The sequence below is a fragment of the Cnephaeus nilssonii genome (genome assembly GCF_951640355.1).
Source record: "Cnephaeus nilssonii genome assembly, chromosome: 3".
Taxonomy (NCBI): Eukaryota; Metazoa; Chordata; class Mammalia; order Chiroptera; family Vespertilionidae; genus Cnephaeus; species Cnephaeus nilssonii.
The window spans coordinates 57,939,499-57,967,434 of record NC_137074.1 but is presented as its reverse complement, the minus strand read 5'-3'; the positions used below and the strand labels follow the sequence as shown (position 1 = coordinate 57,967,434).

General features: G+C 37.2%; 1 protein-coding gene and 1 pseudogene across 2 annotated transcripts in view; both read left to right on the top strand.

The window, feature by feature from the left end:
* The window catches only part of STXBP5L (syntaxin binding protein 5L), a gene marked incomplete at its 3' end in the record, with an annotated part of 214,250 nt that overhangs the window by 169,980 nt on the left and 16,334 nt on the right, over positions 1 to 27,936 (top strand). The window contains exons 22-23 of the mRNA XM_079766307.1: positions 18,847 to 19,017; positions 20,575 to 20,814. Coding sequence (XP_079622433.1) covers positions 18,847 to 19,017; positions 20,575 to 20,814 — 411 coding nt within the window. The remainder of the gene's footprint in view (positions 1 to 18,846; positions 19,018 to 20,574; positions 20,815 to 27,936) is intronic.
* Positions 8,224 to 8,601, top strand: LOC307097076 (cytochrome c oxidase assembly protein COX20, mitochondrial-like; annotated as a pseudogene). Its single transcript has one exon. The product of its transcript is annotated as a cytochrome c oxidase assembly protein COX20, mitochondrial-like (transcript).

Genomic DNA, 27,936 nt, shown 5'->3' with positions numbered 1-27,936 from the left:
GTTTAAAAAGTAAAGACAAATAGAGGAAGAGGAATTATACTAATTTTACCTTTTTTAGATTTAACATACCTTCTTTTTTAAAATTCTTTATTGTTTGAAGTATTACATAAGTCTCCTTTTTCCCCCATTGACCTCTCCCCAACTGCCCCCACCCCCCAGCACATGCACTCCCCCTCTTTCCCCCGTACCCGTGTCCACTGGTTATGCTCATGTGCATACATACAAATCCTTTGGTTGATCTCTTACCCCCTCACCCTCTGCCTTCCCTCATAGGTTGGACAGTCTGTTGGATGCTTCTATGACTCTGGTTCTATTATTATTCATCAGTTTATATTATTTAACTAATTTTATATTTCACATGGTGAAAACAACTGATATTATGCATAGATAACAATTCAAGAAGTAACGAATTAAGAATGTATCTTCAAAGTAACTACTTGAAAAAAATTAAAATACCCCAGAACCTCAAAAATTAGGCAAAGGATAAATACATATCAAATAAGAAAATACAGACCATATAGTGTAAGTGGCTACAGAAAGCATAAAAAAGGAAAAGGAGGAGAAATAATGTATGGTAAAAGTTGCAGAACAGACCCTGTTCATGTTGATTGACCAGTCTTTAAATTCTCCGCTCTGAGCCTATCTCGGCTGCCCTGACCCCAGCTTTCTACCTCTGGAAAACACCAAGAATATTGTCCCTGCAACAGTTTTTACTAGAGCCAATCACTTGTCATGCTTGAAGAGGGATCATACTTCGATTGTCCTTAGCCACAAAGTCCACATCTATAAGAAGATTGGGAGCCAGTGTGTGAAACCTCATGAACTTCAGGAGCACAGTGGATACATCACAGCTACTGACTAGGTTCTCATGCACAATCACATTATCCTCTGCAGGAGTCAGAAAGATGTGTCTGGAAGCTCACTCTGGTGATCTTGAGAATTAATCATGCAGCTACTTTTGTGAAGTGTTTCCCTCTTGAGAACAAATTTGCTGTGGATTCTGAAGCATAATTCATTTGTTTGTTACTTGAGTATGAAAATGACAAGTGGGTAAGCAGGCACATTAAAAAGCAAATTTATTCAAAAGTTTTCAGTTTGTATTGTCATCCCAACAATTTGTGCTGGCAACAAGATGGTGTGACTGCAACTGAAGAGTACTTCTGTATATATATATTGAAGAAGTGGATGAAAAGCCAACCAGTATGGCATGGGACAGCAAGATGCCTTTTGGTTAGCTCATGGCAGAGTTTTGTGGCATCAATAGCCTGGTTTTATTAATGGATAGAAAAGTCTAGATGGGAGTATTCTTTTTGGCTTATTTGCATATAAAGAGGGATTATGGGAAGTCTCAATTTTCAGAGGACTTTATTAGAATCCAATTGCTTATAAAAATTTTGGCTTCTCATATAACTTAATTTACATGAGACCTTAATTATAATTTTAAAAAGCTAATTTATTAAGTAATTAAAGTAGGCATCTTTATTGAAAAAGCAAAGTAAGCAAACTTATACATCTGATCCATTAGGCACAAATGCCGCCCCACCCCCAGCCTATCTGAAAGCAGGCTGCCTGGGGCTTTTGTCTTTAAAATTTCATTGCTGAAAAAATCTGGCTTTATTTAAGAAATATTTAGGAACTTTGCTTGCCCTCCTTTAAAGGTTAAAGCTTTATAATATTTAAAATATATGTTTATAAACAAAATATATTTATTAATTTTTATTTGATAAAGCTTTCCATGCGATTTCAAGTGTATTAGATTGGCTTAATTCAAACATTTTTAAGAAGAGAGAATTCTTTGAGTCGCTCCAGGGCCCATGGAATGCTTCAAAAGCCATCCCTCGGTTAAAGTCTTGAAATTGAACTTGGAAAGATTATATATATATATCACCCAAAGATTATATTATATACTTTTTATAATTATTCTAAAAGATATCAATTTAGTTTAAACTGGTTTTTATATTAAAAATTTGGTTGAGATCATAGAATTAATTCTCTTTTTTAATTAGACCATATAAAATATTATATCTTAGGTTGAAATTTTACCACACCTGGTAAGTCAATATATTTTAAACTACTAATTTCTTCAGAGAAGGAACTTTTACCATTTGCAACAGCATGGATGGACTTGGAGAGCATCATGCTAAGTGAAATAAGCCAGTCGGAGAAAGATAAATATCACATGATCTTATATGTGGGATATAATGAACATAAACTGATGAACAGAAAAGATCTAGAGACAAGGTAACACTGAACAGACCATCCAACCTTAGAGATAAGGCAGGGGCATGGGTATGGGGGATAGAGATCAACCAAAGGACTTGTATGCATGCATATTAGCATAACCAATGGACACAGACACTGGGGTGGTGGGGGCTTGTCCTGGGGGTTGGGAGTGGGGGGGTCAATCGGGAAAAAAGAAGACATATGTAATACTGAGTTTAAACAATAAATAAATTAAAAAAAAACATCTATGAGAAAAAACATCAATTGGCTGCCTTTTACACGGCCCCTACTTGGGATCAAGCCAACACAGCATGTGCCCTGACCGGAAATCGAACTAGTGACCTCTTTGTTCATGGGTTGATGCTCAACCGTTGAGCCACACAGACCAGGCAAATGTACACTTTTAAATAACCAATGGGTCAAAGAGGAAATCATGAGGGAATTCAAGATACTTTGAAACAAATTAAGACAAAAAGCAAAAGGTATAGGTTACACCAAAGACAAAGCTCAGAGTGAAATTTATAGCTGCAAATGCCTATATTAAAAAGAAAAATCAATAATCTAACTCTATACCTTTACAAACTAGAAAAGAAGGACAAATTAAACCAAAAGCTAACAGAAGGAAATAATAAAGATCAGAGAGAAGAGAAACAAAATAGAGAATAGAAAAACAAAAATTGGTTCTTTGAAAAGATCAACAAATTGACATTTACCTGAACTAAGAAAAAAAGGAGAGGAGATGCAAAAAAATAAAAATAAAAAATGAAAGTGGGGACGTTATTATCATCCTTACAGAAATAAGAGGACTATAAGTGAATCCTATGAACAATTGTATGCCATACTAGATAACCCAGATGAAATAGGCAAATTCTTAGAAATATCAAAAGTGACTTAAGAAAATAAAAACATTGAATTAGATACTCAAAAACCTCCAAACAAAGAAAAGTCCAGGATGACATGGCTTCGCTGATTAATTCTACCAAATGTTTAAGGAATTAGTACCAATACTTCTTAAACTCTTCCAAGAAATAGAAGAGAAGGGAACATTTGTTAACTCTTTCTGTGACACCAGCATTATCTTGGTTTCAAAGCTAGAAAATAAAATTAGAGACCAACATCTTTTATAAATATAAATGCAAATATTCTTAACAACATACTAGCAAACAAAATCCAACAGCATATTAAAAGTACTAAATACCATGACCAAGTGGAACATACTACAAAAATGCAAGGAGTTCAACAAAAGAAAATAAACAACATAAAAATTATACTAATGGAATGAGGGGTTTGGGGAACACATGATAATCTTGATGCAGAAAAAGCATTTGGCAAAACTGAACTTCCTTTCATGATAAAATACTCAGAAAAGTAGGAATAGAAGAGAACTTCCTCAAATAGATAACGGGTATTCATGAAAAACCCACAAACATCCTGCTCAGTGATAAAAGACTAAAATCTTTCCTCCACAATAAGACAAGAATGCCCATTTTCACCACTTTTATACTGTAATGGAAGTTACATATTGTAATAGAAACCAGGGAAATTAGGTAAGCAAAGGAAATAAAAGACATCCAAATTGGAAAAGAAGTGAAACTGTCTCTTTTGATAGCTGGTATGATCCCATATATAGATAATCCCAAAGAATATATAAAAAAACAACAACAACAAAAAACTAGAATAAATGAATTAAGCAAAATTGCAGGGTATAAGATAAACACAAAAATCAGTTATGTTTTTATACATCAAGAATGAAAGTTTTGAAAAATAATTTTTTTTCCATTTACAAGTCTTCAAAAGAATAAATACCTAGAAATGAATTTAACCAAGGAGGTATAAAACTTCTACACTGAAAACTACAAAGAATTGCTAAAAGAGATTAAGTAAGAATGGGCCTAAATAAATGCAATAACATTACTTGGAAGACTTAATTTTGTTTAAATATAAATACCACCCAAAACAATCTAATAGATTCAATGCAGTCCCTACCAAAATACCACTAGCAGGGGGTAAACGCTCAATGCAGGAGCTGCCTGCAGGCCCCAGGCCAGCCAAGGCGGGTGCCAGCAGGGGGCTCCCCCGATCGCCCCACTGGTTGCCCTGCAGAGGGAGGCGACCAGTGGTGGCAGTAGGGTGATTGGGGGGTGGGGCTGGCGAGCAGGTGGCACCAGGCTAGCCAAGGCAGGTGCCAGTGGGGGCCCCCCAATCACCCTGCCAGTCGCCCCACAGATCGGCCCTGATCGTCTGCCAGGCCTAGGGACTCTACCCATGCACGAATTTCATGCATCGGGCCTCTAGTTTTCAAATAAGGATCTATCATCCAAGAACAAGAGGGAACAATGACTTTTTTAGATACCCCAGCAACAGTTTAACATCTATACATTGTTAACTTATATTTTAAGTGCTAGCCAGTGTAATTAAATACAGGAAGGATATATTATGTATATGTATTCCAAAGAAAGTAATAAAATTATTATACATGGATAGTTTTATACTTGAATTCTTAAGAGAATCAACTGAATAATTAATAAAAATAGAGAATGATAATTTAGTGACGTGGTTGGTTACAATATTCATACCCCAGAAGTAAAGGCTTTTCTTAAAATAAACAAAAATCAGCTTTAAAATGAGCACATTAGCTTATTTATAGTGACATTATAACCAATTTTTCATGTAGTGATATGAAAAAAGATAAAAGTATTAAACTTCAATCTATAAATTTTTAGGAAAATGATTTTACCCTCTATTGAAGAAGAGGACTTGAATGAATGATAAAACATAGGTTACTTTATGGGTTTTGGACAGGAAGACTTGAAATTGATACTTGACATTTCAATTTCACTAAAAATAACACAAATTTTCCAGAGAAGTAAACAAGGTATTTTAAAATTCACCTGAAAAAGTAAACATGTAAGAATAGCCATGACATTTCTGAAAAAAATAATCATAAATCATGTCTACTCCCACCAGAAGTAAAATACAGTATAAAATTAGTTTAAAGTGTTTTATATGACTACTAATAATTTTATTATTTGGGTACTGATGTATGAAAAGTTCAATTAGTGTAACAAAATAGGAAATTCACAAAGAGACACAAATGCATACAGAAATTTTATAATTGTAAGTAATTAGCCTTTAAAATCAGTGGAATAAAGGCATATCATTCAATAAATGTTGGAACAACTAAGGAGGCATCTGAAAATAATCTCCTTAAACTAAAATAACATGTAGGTGATAAAAATATCTATACTAATAAAAGGGTAATATGCTAATTAGACCAGACGAATTCCGGACGTCCTTCTGGACAAAGCCACTGTGGCAGGGGCCGAGGCAGAGGTGGTTAGAGGTGATCAGGCCAGCAGGGGAGAGCAGTTAGGGGCAATCAGGCCAGCAGGCAGAGGTGGTTAGGGGCGATCAGGCAGGCAGGCGAGCGGTTAGGAGCCAGTGGTCCTGGATTGCGAGAGGGATGTCCGGCTGCCTACGGGATCAGGCCTAAACCAGCAGTTGGACATCCCCCAAGGGGTCCCGGATTGGAGAGGGTGCAGGCCGGGCTGAGGGGCACACCCCCTGTGCACAAATTTCATGTACTGGGCCTCCAGTAAATATATAGAAAGAAACCATTAAAGTGCTAGAAGAAAACATGGAAAATATATTTTCTTGAAGGAAAGAAGGCTATGCTAGAGATGGCAGAAAACTCAGTACCCATATAAAAACAAAGAAAAACACATGGTTAATAAATTTGATTACATAAAAATAAATTTAAGACAAATGACATTCTGCAATACATTTGACAAAGACTAATTTTGATAATGCGAAAAGTGCTTATACATATAAACAAGAAAATACTAGAAAAACTTGCAAAGGATAAATACTGGTAGTTCACAGAGAAAGAAATACAAGTGTCTTTAAAATAAATAAAAAGATGTCCAACACTCACTATTAAATTAATATTAAAGCAACATTTTTGTATTAGATAAAAAATATCAAAGAATTATAAAATGTAAAATATTGGTGAAGATTTAGAGAGACTAAAGTTCTTATACACTATTGGTGGGAATGTAAATTGCCTAAATCTTTTTGGAAACCATACTTTTGCATATTCTTTTGCCAAGCAATTTCAATTCTAACAATTCATTCTATAGGTATAATTATACTTGTGTGCAAAGAAGTATTACTATTTTCATTTGTTTGTTTTGAAATAGTAAAAGACTGAAAGTCTAAATACTCATTAATAAGAAAATAGTTAAATCAATTATTGTATAGCCCTAAATGAAAACTTTATTCCTATATAAATACATACTATACTAAAAAAGATTACATAGGTCTATGTAGGATGGTCTCCAGGACCAGTATGAAATAGAAAAATATCAAAGCACAAAATAATATGAAATATGCTTCCACTCTTGTTGAAATTGAAGTTAGAAAAGGGTATGGGGGGATAAATGGTAATGGAAGGAGAGTTGAGTAGGAGTGGTGAACACAATACTATATAGAGAGAAAGAGAAGGAAACTTATTTGAAGAAATAATAGCTGTAAACTTTCCTAATCCAGATCCAGAAAGTTTGAAAGGTATGTAATTGCCAAAAGTTAAAGACAAGGAGAGAACCTTAAAAGCAACAAGATTACAACAACTTATAGTGCACAAAGGAATCCCCATAAGACTATCAGACTTTTCAGCAGCAAATTTTCAGGGCAAATGAAGTGGCATGATATATTTCAAGTGCTGGAAGAAAAAGAAACTGCCAACCAAGAATACTCTACACAGCAAAGTTGTCCTTCAGAATTGAAATAGAGATAAAGTATTCCAGAAGTAAAGGCTTTACTTTGTAATACCTGAAGGAGTTCATCCCCACTATACTGACCTGACAAAAATTGTTAAGGAACTTACTTAGTTTGAAACAAAAGGGTGCTCATTAGTAACAGGGAAATATATGAAATAAAAAACATCTCACTGGTAAAGATAAATATATAGCAAAATTCAGAAGAATCTAATGTTGTAATGAAGGTAGATAAATCATTTACAAATCTAATATGAAGATAAAAAGACAAAAGTAGTACAAATAATTATGGCTACAATAATTTCTCAATGATACACAAGATAAAAATATACAAATGTGACATCAAAAACAAAATGGGGGAGGAACACTAAAATTGTAGAGCTTTAGAATGAATTTGAACTTAAGATATTAAACTAGACTGTTATAAATAGGTTTGTACAGCTAAAACTAATACTTTGTTATATGTTCAAAAAATACATCAAGTTTAAGCAACTTAATAAAATAGATTAACACTGTTTTATATAAGCCTCATGGTAAATGCAATGAACTGTCCAAAAAATAAATTAAGAAAACATTGCCATTTACAATAGCATCAAAAATAATAAAATACTTAGGAATTAATTTAACCAAGGAAGTGAGAGATCTGTACAATGAAAACTGTAAGACATTGATGAAAGAAATTAAAGACACAAATAAATGGAAATATATCCCAAGTTCTTGGATTGGAAGAATTAATATTTTTAAATGTTTATATTACCTAAAGCAATTTTGAATTCTTCAGAATTCCACTGGCACTTTTCACAGAAATAGAAAAAATATTCCTAAAATCACATGGAACAAAAGACCCCAAATAGCCAAAGCAATCTTGAGAAAGTTAGATACATGACATGTTCTAACTTCTTTTTAAAATTTTTAAATTAATTTTAGAGAGAGAGGAAGCAAGAAGGATAGAGAGATTAAAATATTAATGAGAGAAAAACATAAATTGGCTGCCTCCTACATGCCTCCTATCTAGGATAAACCCAAAACCCAGGTATGTTCCCTGATTAGGAATCAAACCAGTGACCTCTTGGTTAATGGGTCAACCAACACTCAACCACTGAGCCACATCGACTGTGCCCTAATTTAAAACTATATTGCAGGGTGCGGCCATTGGCAGGGCGGGGCTTCCCCTCGGGAAGGCCCTGGGCAGGTGGGGTGGGGGTGCAGGGGCCGACTGGTCCCCATGGCAGCCTTGCCAGAGCCACAGCCCAAGGAACCTGGGCAGGAGAAGCCCTTTAAGCTCCTAGAAATTTTAGATGTCAAGAACATTCCCTGTGCACATGACTCAGTATTATATAGTTCATTAGAATCTGTTGTGGCTGGCCTTGGACATTTTTTTATTAACTAATAGAATTAGAAGATCATATAAGTTGGAGTAGGATTTATCGTTGTGACTTTAGGATACTGGTTCCATTGTAGGTATAATTATGCAAAGCTAAGAATCCAGGAAAGAATCACCAGAGAAGGAATTAAAAATAAGATTTCATATAAAAGTACCCACCTTGATCCTGAAAGAAAACAAACAACAACAGCAGCACCTGAATAGTCTCGAGCATAGAACCCAAATACAACTGATGTCAGTGTGAACCAAGATGAGATAAACTATGTAAAACATTGCATGCACCATAGGTCTTTCAATCAAGTAAATAAAGCATGTGTAAGTTGTAAAAAAAAATAAAACTATATTGCAAAGCTAAAATAATCAAAACAGACATATAGACCAATGGAACAGAACAGAGAATCAAAAATATACCCACCCATATGTAGTCAATTAAATTTTGACAGGGGTGTCAAAATACACACTAGGGAAAAGAATAGTCTCCTTGATAAATGGTGCTGGGAAAATTGGATATTCAAATACAAAAGAATGAAATTGAACAAAGCTTCTACCATATACAAAAATCAACTTGAAGTGGATAAAAGACTTAAATATAAGACCTGAAACCATCATATCCTAGAAGAAAACAGCAAAAAACTCATTGACATTGGTCTTGGCAATGATTTTTTTTAATATGATACCAAAAGCAAGTATTATAGTCAATGAAAGGAAAAATAAGCAAGTGGAACTACATCAAACTAAAAAGCTTCTGCACAGCAAAGGAAACCATCAACAAAATGAAAAGGCAAACCTATGGAATGAGGAAAAAAACTAACCATATACCTGATAAGGAGTTGATATCCAAAACATATAAGGATTCATACAACTCAATTGCAAAAACAAAACAAAACATAAAAACAAATAAACCTATTAAAAAATGGCCCTAACTGGTTGGGCTCAGTGGATAGAGCATCGGCCTGCGGACTGAAAGGTCCCAGGTTCAATTCCAGTCAAGGGCATGTATCTTGGTTGTGGGCACATCCCCAGTAGGAGGTGTGCAGGAGGCAGCTGATCGATGTTTCTCTCTCATCAATGTTTCTATCCCTCTCCCTTCCTCTCTGTAAAAAATCAATAAAATATATTTTTTAAAAATAAAAAATGAAAAGAGGACCTGAGTAGACTTTTTTTCAAAGAAGACATACAAATGCCCAACAGGTAAATGAAAAGGTGCTCAATGTCACTAAACATCAGACAAATGCAAATCAAAATCACAATTAAATATCACCTCATAGCTATTAGGATGGCATTATCAAAAAGGCAAGTAATAACTGTCTGCAAGGATATGGGCGAAAGGGAACTCTTGTACACTGTTGTTGGGGGATGTAAATTGTTATATTCATTATGGAAAACACTATGGAGTTTTCAAAACAAAAAAAATAGAACAAACATATGATCCAGTAATCCCACTTCTGGTATATCTAAAGGGGGTGAAATCAGTATTTTGTAGAAATATTAGCACTGCAGTATTAATTGAAGTTTTATTCACAGTACCAAAATATGGAAACAAGCTAAGTGTCCCCCAGTGAATCAAGTATAAAGAAATTGTCTGTGTGTGGGGGGAGAAGGGGAAACAAGAAAACATTGGACTTAAATGACACATTAGACCAGATGAACATAATAGACGTTTATAGAATATTCCATCCCAAAGCATGAAAATACATATTCTTCTCAAACATACATAGAACATTCTCTAGGATAAACTATAATGTTATTCCATAAAATAAGTCTTAATTAATATGATAGGATTGAAATAATATCAGGCTTCTTTTCTGATCACATGGTATGAAACTAGAAATCAATTATAAGAAGAAAACTGGAAAATTCACAAATATGTGGAGATTAAGCAACATGCTACTGAACAACCAATGGGTTAACAAATAAAAGAGAAATTTAAAAATATCTTGTGACAAATTAAAATGGAAATACAATATACCAAAACTTATGGAATGCAGCAAAAGCGATTATAAGAGGGAAGTTTATAGTGATAAAAACCTACATTAAGAAATAAGAAAGATCTCAAACAACCTAACTTTATACCTTAAGGAACTAGAAAAAGGACAAATGAAGCCCAAAATTAGTACAAGTAAGGAAAAACCAGAGCAGAAATAAATGAAATACAAATTAAAAAGACAGTAGGAAAGATAAATGAAACTAATAGCTGATTTTCTGAAAATATAAACAAACTAGAGGCCCGATGCATGAAATTCATGCATGGGTATGTTTTCTAGGCCAGGCCGATGATCAGGGCCAATCTGTGGTGCAACCGGCAGGGCGATTGGGGGACCTCCATGGCACCCGCCTTGGCTGGCCTGGGGCCTGTGGGTTGGGGGCAGCTCCTCTGTTGAGCATCTGCCCCCTGATGGTCAGTGTGAATTATAGTGACTGGTCATTCGACCAGTCATTCTGCCGTTCGGACGATTTGCATATTAGGCTTTTATTATATAGGATAGATTCACCAAGAAAAAAAGAGGACTCAAATAAAACCAAAATAGAATGAGACATTAAAATTGATACTGCAGAAATACAAAGGATCACAAGAGGCTACTGTACTCCAACAAACTGGAAAACTTAGAATAGATCAATTCCTAAAAACGTACAACATACCAAGACTGAATCATGAAGAAATAGAAAATCTGAGCAGACCAATTATTAGTAAGAAGATTGAACCAGTAATCAAAAATTCCCAATAAGAAAAAAGTCCAGGACTAGATAGCTTCACTGGTGATTTTCACCAAATATTCAAAGAAGAATCAATACCAATCCTCAACTTTTCTCAAAAAATAGAAGGGAGCACTTCCAAACTTATGAGTCCAGCATTGCCTCAATACCAAAATGAGTCAAGAACACTACAAGAAAATTACAGGTAAAATATCTCTAATGAACAATATAGATGCAGAAATTCTCAACAAAATATCAGCAAACCAAATTTGACCATACATTAAAAGGATCTTATGTTCAAGTGTGATGTATTCTAGGGATGAAAGGATCTGCAAAACAATGTGATACATCACATTAACAAAATAAAGGATAAAAATCATATGATCTCAATAGATGAAGGAAAGTGTTTGACAAAATTCAACATCTATTCATACTGAGTGGGTATAGAGGGAAAATTCCTCTATACATAATAATAAAGACCACATATAACAAGCCCACACCTAACATCATACTCAGCAGTGAAAAACTGAAAGTTTTTCCTTTAAGATTAGGAATAGGACAAGGATGCCACTCTCACTACTTTTATTCAAGACTAGAGGCCCAGTGCACAAAATTCATGCAGGGGTAGGGTCCCTAGGCCTGGCTGGCAATCAGGGCTGATCTGTGGGGTGACCAGCAGGGAGATCAGGGCCCTCGCTTGCACCCGCCTTGGCCTGAAGCCATCTGCTTGCCAGCACCGCCCCCTGCCACCGCTGCCACTGGTTGCTGTCTTTGGGGCTCCCACTTGGCCTGGCACCGCCCACTCACCTGTTCCACCATCCCGCTGTGGTCCTGCTCTCATCGGGGCCTATCAGTGCTGGCAGTGCCTCCACTGCCAGCCGCTGCCAGCACCATGTCACCAACGCTCACCATGTTCCACGCCGCCCCCTGGTGATCAGTGCATGTCTAATTCCCAGTCGGTCAAACTCCCACCTGTAGGGACAATTTGCATATTACCCTTTTATTATATAGGATAGTACTGGAAGTCCTAGCCAGAGCAATTAAACAAAAAAATAAAAGTTATTAAAATTGGAACAGGAAAAGTACAACTGTCTTTATCTGCAGATGACATATATTAAAAAAGAACCCTAAAGACTCTACCAAAAAAAAAATGTTGGCCATATAAAGGAATTCAGGAATGTTGGAAGATAGAAAATCATTATACAAAATCAGTTGCATTTTTATACACTAACAATAGACTATTATAAAGAGAAATTAAGAAAATCACACTTAAAATTACATCAAAAAGAATTAAATACCTAGGGATAAATTTAACAAAGTAGGTAAAATTCCTGTGCACAAAAACTGTAAGACATTCTAAAGAAATTGAAGAAGACAAATAAATGGAAAGATATTCCATGCTCATGGATTAGAAAAATTCATATCACTAAAATGGCCATACTACCCAAAGCAATCTACAGATTTAATGCAATTTCTATAAAAATTCCAATGATATTTTTCACATCAATAGAAAAAAATTTCTAAAATTTTATGAAACCACAAAAGACCCCAATCGCCAAAGCAATCTTGAGAATGAAAAACAAACCTAAAGGCATCACACTTTCTGGTTTCAAACTATATTACAAAGCTATAGCAATATAGTATTGGCACAAAATCAGACAGACACAGATCAACGGAACTGAAGAGAGAGCCCAGAAATAAACCCATGCACATATGGTCAATTAATTTACAACAAAGGAGCCAAGAATATACTATATGGAAAGCATAGTCTCTTCAATAAATGGTGCCGGGAACACTGGGAAGCCACATGCAAAAGAATGAAACAGAACCACTATATTCCATACACAAAAATTGACTAAAATGGATTAAAGACTTAAAGATAAGATATGCAACAATAAAACTCCTAGAAAAAAATAGGAAGTAAGCTCCTTGACATTGGCCTTGGCAATAATTTTTTGGATTTGACAACAAAGGGAAAGGAAACCAGCAAAAATAAACAAGTGGCACTACATCAGTCTAAAAGGTTTTTGTACAGCATCAACAAAGGAAACATCAACAAAATGAAAAGGCAACCTATGGAATGGGAAAAAATATCTGTAAATCATATATCTGATAAGGGGTTAATACTCAAAAAATATAAAGAAGTCATACAACTCAATAGCAAAAAAAAAAAAAATCCGATTTCAAAATGGACAGATAAACTGAATAGTCTTCAAAGAAGACATACAAATGACCAACAGGTACATGAAAATGTACTCTACATCACCAAACAGAAAAGTGCATATCAAAACCATGAGATATCACCTCACACCTGTTAGAATGGTATCATCAAAAAGAAAAGTGTTGGTGAGGATGTGGAGAAAAGGAACTCATATACTATTGGTGGGGATGGAAACTGGTATAGTCATTTGAGAAACAGTATGGAGGCTCCTCAAAAAATTAAAAATAGACCTACCATATGATCCAGCAATTTTACTTCTGGGTATCTAGCCAAAGACAGTGAAAACAGGATATCAAAGAAATATCTGCACTCCTAAGTTCCTTTTAGTATTTTTCACAATAGCCACGATATGGAAACAAAAGTCCATGTCCTTAAACAGATGAATGGATAAAGAAGATGTGATAGATATGTACATATACACAATGGATATTACAGGATTATTCTTCCATGAGAAAGATGGAAATCTTGCCATTTGCAACAATCATTGGTTATGTAACCCTTCACCTAGGGTTACATAACCAATGATTAAGAAGGGACCTTGAGGGCATTATACAAAGTGATATAAGCTAGACAGGAAAACAAATATTCATGGTATCACTTATATGTGAAACCTAAAAAAAAAAAAAAAGTCAAACTAAGAAACAGTAGAAAAGTGGTTGCCAGAGGATGGAGGTAGGGAAAATACAGAGAGGTTTGTAAAGGGGTACAAACTTTCAGTTATAAGATCTGAGGATCTGATGTATAACACAGTGACTATAGTTGATAACACTGTAATGTATAATTGAAACTTGCTAATAGAGGACAACTTAAATGTTCTCACCAAAATAAATAAATATGAGAAGTGATGGGTCTGTTAATTAATGAGATGGTGGGAACCATTTTCCAATGTACACGTATATCAAATCTACAATGTATACATTAAGTATCTTACAATTCCATATGTCAATTATACCTTGATGAAGCTGAAAATCTTAAATATTGTTATTTCAAGTTAAAACATTTCTATTCATCAGTAACAAAGCCTAAGGCAATGTTTTCAGTAAGAGATTATTTTTCTATAGACTGTAAATTTGGTCCCAAATAATTGGTAAAAATCTGCCTAAATGGATGTTTAAATGCAATAGAAATTAAACTTGGAAGAGATGAGAAATTGTTGAGAAATAAAAAGGAAAAAGCTCATTGAAAGGTTGGATTTCAGAGACTAAACATTAAATTCAGAATATATAAACCTTTACTCATTCAAGGCATTTTAACTTTGACAACAAAATCATAGCCATGAAAACTTTGCTATGAGATAATCAGATTAAAGCCAGGAATAAAATTAAGCTGACTTCAAGGGAAGTCTGTGATTCAGTCCCTTTGGTCTTTAGCTTAAAATTTTTCAGAAAAATAATTGCTTAAAAAAACCTCAAAAGTGTCAGCAAAAAATGTACATAAATATATAGCCTATTCTTATTTGTCAAAAACACTGAAAGAAAAATTACGTACACCTCAGTTCTGGTGAGTAGGATAGCAGAGATGTTCTGCACCAGGCCAGCAGCAGCACAGCTCCCGACATTTAGGCCCCAGCATCAGCAATGCTAAGCCACTGACAGTGGTATCTTAACTAAAAGTAACTCAACATTTCATTACTTGTGGGTATTGTTATTGGCTGCAAAGCTTCTGAGTATACCTCAAAGGTTCTTCCTAAGAGTTTGAGCTGCCTAGTAACCTTTAATAAATTATTTTCCTGCTTAAATTAAGCAAATTAAGTAAACAACCAACATTAAATCAATCAACCAACCTGGCCTTAACCTAGGGTTACATAACCAATGATTAAGAAGGGAGGGGAGGAAAAGAAGAGTTACTGCTTAACTATAAAAGAAAACAAAGGTATAATAATGTGGGCTTTCAAACATTTTAACCAATTACTTAATATAGGCTGTATTTTATATGGTTAAATGCAGTCTTTTTATTTCACTTATCTTCATTGTTTTTAAAAGTCAATGCTTATTTTGATTTAGCATTATGTTCAACATTTATTTCACCATAGAATCACCCTCTATGGCACAGGCATAATCTACTTTTTTACTTTCTAGGAATTGCATAGTGTGCATTAAAAAGTTTGTCTAACCAGACTAATTTATAATGTGTTAAATCTTCATTTATATTCTTCATTTATATTAAGCTTTGGCAAGGACTATATTAAAAATTTCAATTGTATTCAATAAAGTCATTTTTCAGTAAATCACTGTGCCTTACTTTATACAATTAAGTACATTAAATCAAATCTTGATTTAAAGGCACAATGCAATCAGCTCATTTAAAGACACTTGTAAATTTTTAAAATTTGGGAATCTTTCTGTAAAATACAGAATAACAATTTCCCTTTTGCTTGAATGTTTTACAACTGAATTTTTAGAATGTTGAATTTTCTCTACATGGCATAGAGCTTCACACCTGGGCTAAAGCACTCTTGTAATCAGGGAGCAGTTCTAGGAAACAGAAACCATTTAGTTGTGTTAATACAGAAAGTGATTTAATACAAGAAACTAGGTGCTTAGCAAATCACTGAAAGATTGGAGAAGTAAACTCTAAGCTTGGCCTATAGGTATGACATTCATAATAAGGCCACCAAACAGACACTAGGTGAGCAGACACCTTTGCTACTTTTAGAAGCAAAGAATCAGAATACTACTGCCAATCAGTTGTTGAACTGAAGAACATTATTACAAGATCAGGAAATCTACCACCAACTGCCTCTTGGTATACAAAAAGTTTGTGACTAGACAGTCAGGTTGCTTTCAAAGCAACACAAAATAAAAGTCTCCACTGTATAACACCAAAGCAAAAATTTTTTTGCAAGTGGAAAGATGGCTTCCATTCCATTTTCAAATTAATTGCCAGATTTTCTTAAGCCCTGCAAGGTCACCTATAAGGAAGCTATAAGGAAGCCCAAGCCTCCTGAAAAAGCCACAATTGGCAGTCCCAAATGAACTCCGCCTTTACACCACTCTAGCCCAGGCTTGTGAGTAAAGAAGCCTCCAAAGGATTCCAAGCCCCCAGCCATTCAAGTATTCTGAATGAAGGCCCCAGGCATCATGGATATAATAGCCCCACCTTGCCTCAGCTACTTAAATTATGGCCCACAGAATCTGTGAACATAATATAATGATTGTGATTTTACATCAGTAACATTTGTAGTGGTTTTTTATGCAACAAGAGCTAACAATCATATGATATAATATATAGTTTATGTTTCAATTTAGCCTTTTTAAAGGGCATCATACTGTTACATGATTATATACAACAATGTACCTAAAGTTTTATGCTCAATTTTAAAGGATAGCTGGTGTCCAGTTTTTTTTCTATAAGAACTAAAACCATGGTGAATAATTTTATCCATAGAGGTTTTTGCTTTTCTTTTATATTTAGCATCACTTCTTTATCATAATTTTCCAGAATGACTGTGTCTGGGCTATGACCAAATTTCTTTCGAAATGTTTTGTATCAATTCATAACTACCTTGAATATTTAGCATGATAGAAAAAAGTTTTAAAGAAAACAAATTTACTTCCATTTATTTTTAAATTTTAAGTACAAAAATCCTTTACGTTAATCAGCCCTATTGCAAACAAAAATATATGGCCAAAAACCCTGGGCTTCCCAATATATGGTCATGTAAGCTGGACCTTGTGAATCAAACATGAGAACCTGAGGAAAATTTGGTCACTACAGCATGTTGAGGGACTAGCATGTTGAGCTGAAATGAAAGAATATTCACATGAAACAGCCAGCAAGAAATGAAGTGCAAGGGGTCCTGGCTAAGTAAACAAACTTTACTATTCCCAGGGCTCTGCCATATACTGTTGTACATGGCTAAGAAGGCTGTGAGTCTGTCCCACATTCCTCTGGACAAGCAGTGAGCTGCAGAACAAGGCATTGCATCTGAGGAAGGGGCAACTTGGCCTAACTGGTATACCCGGGGTGGGGGGTTATTTTTGCAATTGCACCCTCAAAGTAGTTGCTATTTTCAAATTCATTCTAAGTCCTTGTTAGCGCCAGCTGTTGCCCTCAGAGTTCTTCCTATGTATAGGACTAGATTTGATAGTGAAGGAGAAGTAGAGCTCTTTATTTCAGCCTCCCCCTGGCTAACTCTTCGTGGGATATTTCTGCCTTTCCACCTGGGATATATGGGATTTCTGAGATCTATGTTAGTATGGAAAATGACTGGCCTAAAGAGCTTGCATTACACAAGCCACTCCTAAACCCTCCCAAATAATTTTTGTGACCCTGGGCCCCAGTTTTTAAACATACAGACACTCAGTGAGAAAATATTGATTAGACTCCTGCCTCCATGAATACTGCTCATGTAAGATTGGACAATTTTCTGAATCCCTTTTTCCTGAGTTTCAGTTTCCTTATCTACAAAATCAGGATAATAAAGCACATACCTTGCAGGGTTGCTGTGAAGATTAAATGAATAATGTGTATAAAATGCCTGGCATTTAAAATATTCAATACTGTTAGCTCTCATTTTAAAAAATAGTAAAGCATACTAGTGCATTCAAATAGTGAAGCCTAATTCTCATCCTTGCACAAGCTGCAAGGGAATATAGGAAATACATGATTTTAAGTTTTCAAATATGCAGTATAGAAGGCTGCAGTGGAGGGGATACTGAGAGCCAGTGCCCCATGTCCAACATGGACTTAAACATGAATTCCCCTTTAAACTCTATTGTCCTTTGGCCAAACAAGATCATTTAAAACACATTCTGAATATTGCAGAACTATGAGATGATATTTCAAATATTGTTTAGCATTAAGAAAAATAAGACATTTTGTACAGTTATTTCCAAGTTTAAATTATATCAAAACAGAGTTAAACTCACACTCTAAATAAACGGTACTGTTTATCTTAGAAATGATCAGTGTTAATTCTCTGAAACGAAAGTGACAATACTAATTTTAGTTTAGTTTATCATATACCAGGAAGTGTTTCTGTATGTGACATGTTTTATCACAAAATCTCCATGAGGCAGATAATATTCCCAATTTACAGAAGAAGAAACTAAAGCATAAACACTCCAATAATTCATAAAACTAGTGAATTTGGATTTGAGCCCAGGCAGTCTAGTTGTAGAGTGAATATTCTTAGGTACCATTCTCAACTGTACACAGTAAAATGCTTCCAGTCTATAATTTAATCTACAAGCATTTGAAGCACTTCCAAAACATAGGTGTTTACCTATATTAATCAAAAGAAAGTTTAGTACTATATCCTATTTTGTATTGCCATTAAATGGTAGAATACACAGTGAGGATATACATAGAACACTGAACTGTGTTAACTAGTCAAATTTTTAAAATAAATCTTATATTTAATAAATATGACATTTTTGGTTAATTACTAAAATTGTGACTAAATTTTAAAATAGCAAGGACTTAGACATCTTTCTATGATTTGAACAAAAAGAATTCTCACTCTTCATTTATTAATGTACACACTTGGATTCCTTTATATTAAGATTTAATTCTGATATTTATGCTGCCTTCTCCTCTTGGCACAGATAATGTAAATGGACACTGCACAAGCCCAACTTCTCAGAGTTGCGGTTCTGGAAAACGCCTTTCCAGTGCTGATGTTTCCAAAGTAAACCGCTGGGGTCCTGGAAAACCACCTTTTCGAAAAGCACAGTCAGCTGCCTGCATGGAGATTTCTTTACCAGTTACAACAGAAGGTAGGTTAAACATACACATTTTGTGGATACAATTAAAATTTGACATACCATGGTATTGGGAGCTGGAGGACAAGGGATGGAGGTCATGTATAAAAAATAAAAAAACAACAACAGTCAACTCTAGGCAGTGACTAACAGAGCCTGGTCGAGCTGTGGTCATGACTCTAAATCCATTCCCCACTCCCCCTCCTTCTTCACCTCTGAAACCAGACTGGCTCTGCCTATTGGTGGGCTCCCACCTCCTCTGTACAAAGGGAGACCTATGCCTTAATCTGTTGTCTGCACTCCCAAGCTTATTCTCATCTCTAAATTCTATTATAACAACTATGTTTATAAACTTGCCAAGGGATAGGAGGGGGAAATTAGGAATACTATATTTTGTTTTCTAGAAAAAGAATAGTCTGAGAATTCATACTTAGTCTCTGTTTATAAAAATGAGTCACAGTCTACCTATCAAGAGGGAAAGGTGAGTGAAGGCAATAGAAAGAAGAATATGAGAAACTTGTACTCTGGGGGAGTTCCTAAGAATACAACCTTCCTAATACCCTTTAACTGAGGTGGTGAGTTTATGCTGCTGGAGTGTGTGCACTGTTAAGTGTTGATGAGCAGGAGAACCTGAAACCATCCTGTGTTTTAAGTGGGCTGCAGCCTCAGAAAGATGGCACTGCCCACAGCTTCTTTTTTGGCCCTACGCAATTAGGACTGAATTTGGATTCAAGGCAGGAAGCTGGGAATTAGTTCAGGAAGATAACATTTGCTGTCTGGCCTTGGTAAATAGTTCAATTTTTTACAATTGTAATTACTCCAGATATAGCAAAACCAAAAAGTGCATTAAGGAAATGTATTAGAGCAGTGGTCGGCAAACTCATTAGTCAACAGAGCCAAATATCAACAGTACAACGATTGAAATTTCTTTTGAGAGCCAAATTTTTTAAACTTAAACTTCTTCTAACGCCACTTCTTCAAAATAGACTCGCCCAGGCTGTGGTATTTTGTGGAAGAGCCACACTCAAGGGGCCAAAGAGCCGCATGTGGCTCACGAGCCACAGTTTGCTGACCACGGTATTAGAGCATTTGTGATCCTTCAGGTTAGCAGCCACCATGTTGTCAGTAAGTGGAAATTGCCAAGAAATCGTTAGGAATACTTACAACAATTGATAGATAGACGGGAAGCATAATTAAAATGGTACCAGAAATTCTTGTAACTTTGACTATTTAGACTAAATTTTTTTTTCCAGATTAGAGAATTTCAACTAACATGTGAGGTGATGTAGAAAGAAAAGCATGGTGAACTGGAGAGTCAAGTTCTAGTCCCAGCCCTGCTTACATTTTTGATTTGTGCTCTGCACTTTAGTCTCTTCCTCTTCAAAATAACTGGCGAACTGGATAAGCTGCCTTCCAGATCAGCTAACAAAGAATAAAATTCTATGTCCCCTTCATAATTTTGGTTTTCGTGAACTAAGTCTGGCTTTACTTTTTCTGGAAATACACTAAGTCTGACTTTACTTTTTCTGGAAATACACTAACATTTAATTTTTGTTCTTTAAATTTCCACAGACAGCCGAGAAAACTCCTATACTCGTTCTAGAAGCTCTAGCATTTCCAGTATTGACAAAGACTCGAAAGAAGCAATTACAGCACTGTACTTCATGGAGTCCTTCGCTCGGAAAAATGACTCCACCATCTCCCCTTGTTTGTTTGTTGGAACTAGTCTGGGGATGGTGTTAATCATGTCCCTGAGCCTCCCTTCAGCAGAGGAACAAAGACTCACAGAGCCAGTAATGGTATTGCCAAGCGGTAAGAGTTTAGTTATTCCTTCTTTGCCACTTTTTAAAATTTAGATATAAGGTATTATAATACATTCATTGTATTGATGTATTCTGTATAATAGGAACTATTGAGAATTTCCTAAGTCATATACTATTCCAACATGTGTGGTATTGCAGCTTACCTTTCCTTTAGGGTAAAATAGCACAACCACTTCCATGGTAGTAAACTGGAACAGCCCACCTAAACAGTGCCGTGGAAAAGAAGTTCCTGAGAAGCCCTGAACTGAGGAAAAACCTCAATGCAAAAGTTAAAAAGTTATTTTTAATGAGTTGAAGCATTTCTCCAAAGTTCCATGCCAGATCAGAGCCTATGAGTGTTTTTGTATCATTCTTGAAGAACTCAGAACAATTAAACTAGAATTATCTGACTTGAGGTGGCTCGGCAGGGGGAGGGGCAGAGCATAGAAAAAACAGTGAAAATGAAAGGAGAAGAAAACATTTATTCAAACAGACTATACATAACTTAATGTCTTGGAGAGAGAAGTTATTGCATCTATGAAGCAAAAATGGGGAGGGGAGAACAATTGGAGGTGAAGAGAGAACTTTTTGTAACTAAAAAATACGATAAAAATTAAAATGCAATAGAAGTCTTTGAAGACAAAGTAATGGAAAGCTCTCAAATGTAGGATAAATGGCAAAGATATGGATAATATAAGGTAAATGATTAAAAAATAGACTCAGAAAATAACAGCATAACGTCTTTGATAAACTTCTCATCTTTTTCACACAGTTTCTTTCCTTTTTATCCTATTGCCCAAAGCATATGTTGTATTCTCTACCTACTTGAATTATCTTTTTTTCATTCAAAGAAGAGATGAGTGAGATTCCTCCTGTTATTCTTTTTAATATCTTTTAATTTGTTCTCTTTGCTATTTATCATAAAAGTTATCTGAAAAACATTTCTTAATTAAAAAGAATTTTATTAATATACTAGAGGCCCGGTGCACGAAATTCGTGCATAGAGGGGGGTTGTCCCTCAGCCCAGCCTGTACCCTCTCCAATCTGGGACCCCTCAAGGGATGTCCGACTGCCCGTTTAGGCCCGATCCCAGGGATCGGGCCTAAACGGGCAGTCGGACATCCCTCTCACAATCCAGGACTGCTGGCTCCCAACTGCTTGCCTGCCTGCCTTCCTGATTGCCCCTAACCACTTCTGCCTGCCAACCTGATCACTCCCTAACCACTCTGCTGCCAGCCTATTTGCCCCCAACTTCCCTCCTCTGCCGGCCTGGTTACCCCTAACTGCCCTCTCCTGCAGGGTTGATCACTTCCAACTGCCCTCCCTTGCAGGCCTGGTCCTTCTCAACTGCCCTCCCTTGCAGGCCGGGTGCCTTCCAACTGCCCTCTCCTGCTGGCCATCTTGTGGTGGCCATTTTGTGTCCACATGGGGGCAGGATCTTTGACCACATGGGGGCAGCTATATTGTGTGTTGCAGTGATGATCAATCTGCATAGTACTCTTTTATTAGATAAGATAGAGGCCTGGTACAGGGGTGGGGGCCAGCTGGTTTGCCCTGAAGGGTGTCCCTGATCAGGTGGGGGTTCCCTTGGGGCATGGGGCGGCCTGAGCGAGGGCCTGTGGTGGTTTGCAGGCGGGCCACGCCCCCTGGCAACGCAAGCGGAGGCCCTGGTATCTGGAATTTATTTTCCTTCTACAATTGAAACTTTGTAGCCTGGAGCGGAGCCAAGCCTGGGGCTCCCTCCGAGGCCGGCAGCCATTTGTGTTGGGGTTATAATTGAAACTTTGTTGCCTTAAGCGGGTGGGCCCGGCCAGGGTGTGTGGAAAGCTTTGCTTCCCCTGTTGCCGGCGGCAACCCTGGCCTGCTCTCTCAAGCTCCATTCTGCCGCCATTTGTTTGAATTTGTTTACCTTCTATAATTGAAACTTTGTTGCTTGAGTGGAGGCTTAGGCCTGCAACGGCTGGCAGAAAACTTGGCTTCCTCTGTTACCTAGGAAACCTTGCTCTCTGTGGCTGTAGCCATCTTGGTTTGGGTTAATTTGCATACTCGCTCTGATTGGATGATGGGCGTGGCTTGTGGGTGTGTTGGATGTATGGTCAATTTGCATATCTGTCTATTATTAGATAGGACTAGAGGCCCGGTGCACGAAATTTGTGCACTGGAGGGGGTGTCCCTCAACCCAGCCTGCACCCTCTCCAATCTGGGACCCCTTGGGGGATGTCCGGCAGGGATCAGGCTTAAACTGGCAGTTGGACATCCCTCTCACAATCCGGGACTGCTGGCTCCTAATCGCTCGCCAACCTGCCTGCCTGATTGCCCCTAACCACTTCTGCCTGCCTGCCTGATCGCTCCCTAACTGCTCCCCTGCTGACCTGATTGACATCTAACTGCTCCCCTGCTGGCCTGATTGCCCCCAACTGCCCTCCCCTGCTGGCCTGTTTGCCCACAACTGCCTTCCCCTGCTGGCCATCTTGCGACAACGTGGGGGCAGCCATCTTGTGACGACATGGGGATGGCCATCTTGTGATGATGTGAGGGTGCGAGGGCCACCTAGGCTTTTATTAGTATAGATAGCATAAGGGGTTTTAATTTAAAAGAACATACATATATGGTATAGTAAGTTAGATAAAGTTGTGTTTTCTTAGTAAACTGGATGTGCTAAATTCATATACATGAGTTATTACTTACTAGAGGCCCGGTGCACAGATTCGTGCACCAGTGGGGTCCCTTGGCCTGGCCTGCAGGATCGGGCTGAAACTGGCTCTCCGACATCCCCTGAGGGGTCCCGGATTGTGAGAGGGAACAGGCCAGGCCAAGGGACCCCACCAGTGCACGACTGGGGCCAGGGAGGGATGTGGGAGGTTGGCCAGCCAGGGAGGGACCACAGGAGGACTCCAGAGCATGTCCAACCCATACCTCTCAGTCCCGATCAGCCAGACCCCAGCAGCAAGCTAACCTACCAGTCGGAGCGTCTGCCTCCTGGTCGTCAGTGCACGTAATAGCAAGCAGTTGAGTGGCCTTAGCATATCATTAGCATATTATGCTTTGATTGAATGGCTGACTGGATGACCAGACACTTAGCATATTAGGCTTTCATTATATAGGACTAGAGGCCCAGTGCAGGAAATCCGTGCAAGAGAAAGCCTTCGCATCCCTGGCTGCCTCAGCCCCCGCAGCCCCAGCTTCACCCAGAAGGTCCTCCAGGTGGTCCTTCCGCCTTTCGGCTGGTCGATTTTCATATTGCGCTTTTATTATTATAGATTGTAAGTGGAATAGCTCTCTCTACTAGTGTTGCAAATTCACATAAATGCATGCATGTGGCTTACACAACAGTTTATTTTCTCATCCTTCTGAAGGCTAGAGGTCCAAGATTAAGGTGTTGGCAATTTTGGTTTCTTCTGAGGCCTCTCCTAGATGTGCAGGTGGCCATCCCTCTGTATGCATGTACCCCTGGGGGCTGCCTGTCCCAATCTCCTCTTCTTAGAAAGACACTAGTCTATTGGATTAGGGCCCACCCTAACAGCCTCATTTTAACGTAATCACCTCTTTAAAGTCTATCTTAAAGTCACAGTCTGAGGTACTGGGGTTTATGGTTTCAACATATGAATGGGCGGGGGTACAATTCAAACTATAACATGCATTGTATTTTAAAAGTTAATCTATTTCGATCATTTTTAAATTTATTTTTAAATTATAGTTGACATACATTATATTAGTTTCAAGTGTACATTAGTGATTGACATTTATATACTTTATAAAGTGATCACCATAAGTCTAGTGACCATTTGACACCATAGATAGTTATTATTATGATATTATTGACTATATTCCCTATACCCATGACTTTTTTTTATAAATGGCAGTTTGTACATCGTAGTCCCCTCCTTCACTTTTCACCCATCCCCCAAAACTCTGCTATCTGGCAAGCATCAGTTTGTTCCCTGCATTTATGAGTTTGTTTCTGAGTGAAATAAGATAGAGGAAGACAAAAACTGTATGATTTCACTTATGTGGAATCTAAAAAATAAAATGAGCCAACAAAGCTGAAACAAACTCATACAGAGGATTATTTTTTAAATTATAAATTTATTTCACAATAAGAAAACATTTTTACTACATTTCTAATTTTTAAAGAAATATGCACAATTCTTTTAGCCCTTAGCTCACTTTTTAGTGAAATTGAGAACTGTGTGTTTTTTTAAAGTTAACCAAATTAACAAACCTTTGGCTACACTAAGAAAAAAAGAGAAGACTCAAATAAAATCAGAAAAGAAAAATAAGCCAATACAATTGATACCATAGAAGTAAAAATTATATGCCAACAAACCGGATAACCTAGAAGAAATGAATACATTCCCAGAAACAGATAACCTACTAAGACTGAATCACGAAGAAATAGAAAGTCTGAACAGACCTGTAACTACTAAGGAGAAGGAATTAGTAATCAAAAACCTCTTTGTTGTGGGGTGGAACCCTGGAGTCAAAAATAAGACCAGCGGAGGCTGCTAATTGATTAAAAAAAGCAGGCAAGGATTTATTGAACTGGCCAGGACGGCCGCGAGAGCACCACACGCAGGTGGAGTCCACACTCACGACCGCTCCGTTTCAAGTGTAGGCAGTCCTTTTAAAGGTCTAAACCACAAAAATTTTCCTTTGTTTTAAATTCTAAATGCTGGGAACAACCCACAGGGGGGTTCCCAGCCACATCCTGCTGGACATTAGAATGTGGCCCTATCTTGCGAAAGCAATTTTTGCATGAGTCAATGGGAATCACAGGAAAATTACCTTTGTGAGTTTCCAGGTTTCAGTCTGGAAGCTGAGGTAACTACCCTATTGTTTAAGCAAGTAAGTGCATGCAGAAGCCAGAATAGCAGGGTTAAAATTCAAACAGCAGTTTTTACCTATGTATGGTTGCTACCATACTTCACTCTTCACAAAGAAAACCCCACTTCTTTTCTAAGGAATCTTTTCACATAAGTTTATCTTGGTTATCTTGAAAATAAATTCTAATCAATGATATGGAAATTTGAGATCGCTAAACTATTGAATTTTAGAGGGAACTCATCTAGAGAGTATCCATTCTAGTGGCGATCTCTGTGGTTGGAATCAGAATCAATAGGGGTTGTTATAACACAGATTATTGGGTGCCATCCGGCTTTTCTGATTCAGTAGGTCTGGGCTGAGCGCTAGGGATTTGCATTTTTAACAAGCTCCCAGGTGATGCTGGTCATGCAAATGCAACTTCGCAGGCAGGAATGGAACAGCCTGCAGTTCGTTCCTCCTGTGTAAGGAAAAACCTAGTCCTTCCTCCTGTGCTTTTCCTGTGCCACACTCACAACACTTCTTACACAGAGGTGTGGAGGGATTTTTCCCACAACAAGCAATTCTCTGCAACACTGGCTGGGTGTCCCATAATTTAACCCAATTTTGATACTGGAGATAACGTCAGATCCCACATGTTAAGGGCTCAGTCCCACAAGTTAAGGGTTCAGTCTTACCAGACTGTCTCCCACACTCCTTCAGGAGCCAATCGCAAGCCTAGGTTACTACCTGAGCTTCGGCTATAAATCTGAGGACACAACCCCTTCTTGGGTTTAATTTGCTACAGCAGCACATAGAACTCAGAAAAACTAGTTACTTACTGTTTCCAGTTTATTATGAAGGAATGCAGGTGAATATCCAGATAGAAGAGATGCCAGGACAAAGTAAGTGGGAAGGTCACAGAGCTTCCTTGCCTCTCCCACACCTCCACTTTTTCACCCACCCAGAAGCTCTCCAAACCCCTCCTTTTGGGTTTTTATGGAGGCTTCACTGCACAGGTATAATAGATTGAATTCATTGGTTATTGAACTCTATCTCCAGCCCCTCTACCTCAGGCAGATCCTCTAATCACTGGTTGGTTCCCCTGGCAACTAGCCTCCACCCTAAAGCAAGGGCCAAAGTCACCTCCTTAACATAACAAAAGACACCTGTGTAGCTCTCATCACTTAGGAAATTTTAAAGGTCCCTGCCCCAACTGGTAATGAAGACCAAATACATATTATAAATCACAATAGCACTCATGCATATTAAGCTTAATCAAAATCCTGGTTAAATTTAATTCTGCCTACTATTTCTATACCTGTATAGCTGAATATGGCTGGGGAAAATATATAACCACACTAATAGTTTTGTTTTGAAATACATCATCAATAACTTCCTATGGGCTCCTGTGTTGCTGGGTAATCATACTATTGTTATTTTGTTCTCTCTCGCCCTCTTGAACAACAATTGCAATTTTCTCCACTCTCCTTAAACCTCTAGTACCTCCCCCACTGTTTTCAATCTTAGCTAACAATGTGTGTCCTCTTTCCCTGAGAAAACTGAAACAATCAGATAAGAACTATAACTGCCAACCTGTCTGCCTGTATCTCCATGGTCTCTATATTCTCTCCTGTTTTTATGACTATTCTGTGTAAACTCCTAACTTGGTCAACTTCTCCACGTGCGCACTAGATTCTGCTCAAGAAAGTCAATCCAGCAATTTTTCCTTTTTGTAATTATATGTTATATTTATATTACATATAATTGTATAATTCTGATTATATTAAATGTTTCTATTAAATCAGCATACAAACATACTGTTATTTCTTCCATTAAAAGAGGAAAAACCCTCTCTTAAATCTATTCTTCTGTAATGCCCCATTTCACTTCTTTATCTTTAAAGTAAAACTCCTTTAAATGGTTGTTATATTCACTGTTTCCGATTTTATTTTTCCATTCTTTTTTTAAAATTCTTTATTGTTGAAAGTATTACATATATCCCCTTTTTTCCCCATTGTTGTCTCCCAGTCTGCCCCCACCTCCATCCCCTCCCCCCCTCCTGACCTACACCCCCTCCCCCATTGTCTGTGTCCATTGATTATATTTATATACATACAAGTTCTTTGGTTGATCTCTTACCTCCCATTCTCCCTTGATTGCATTTCACCCATAGCTTTCAGCCATACCAATCAGCAAAAATCTCCATATATGTTATCACTGACCTCATTATTGAAACCAGTAGTCAGTTCTCAGGCAATATCTTACTTGACATATCAGCAACACAATACACAATTTACCATCGTCTCTACCTTAAAACACTTCACTTGGA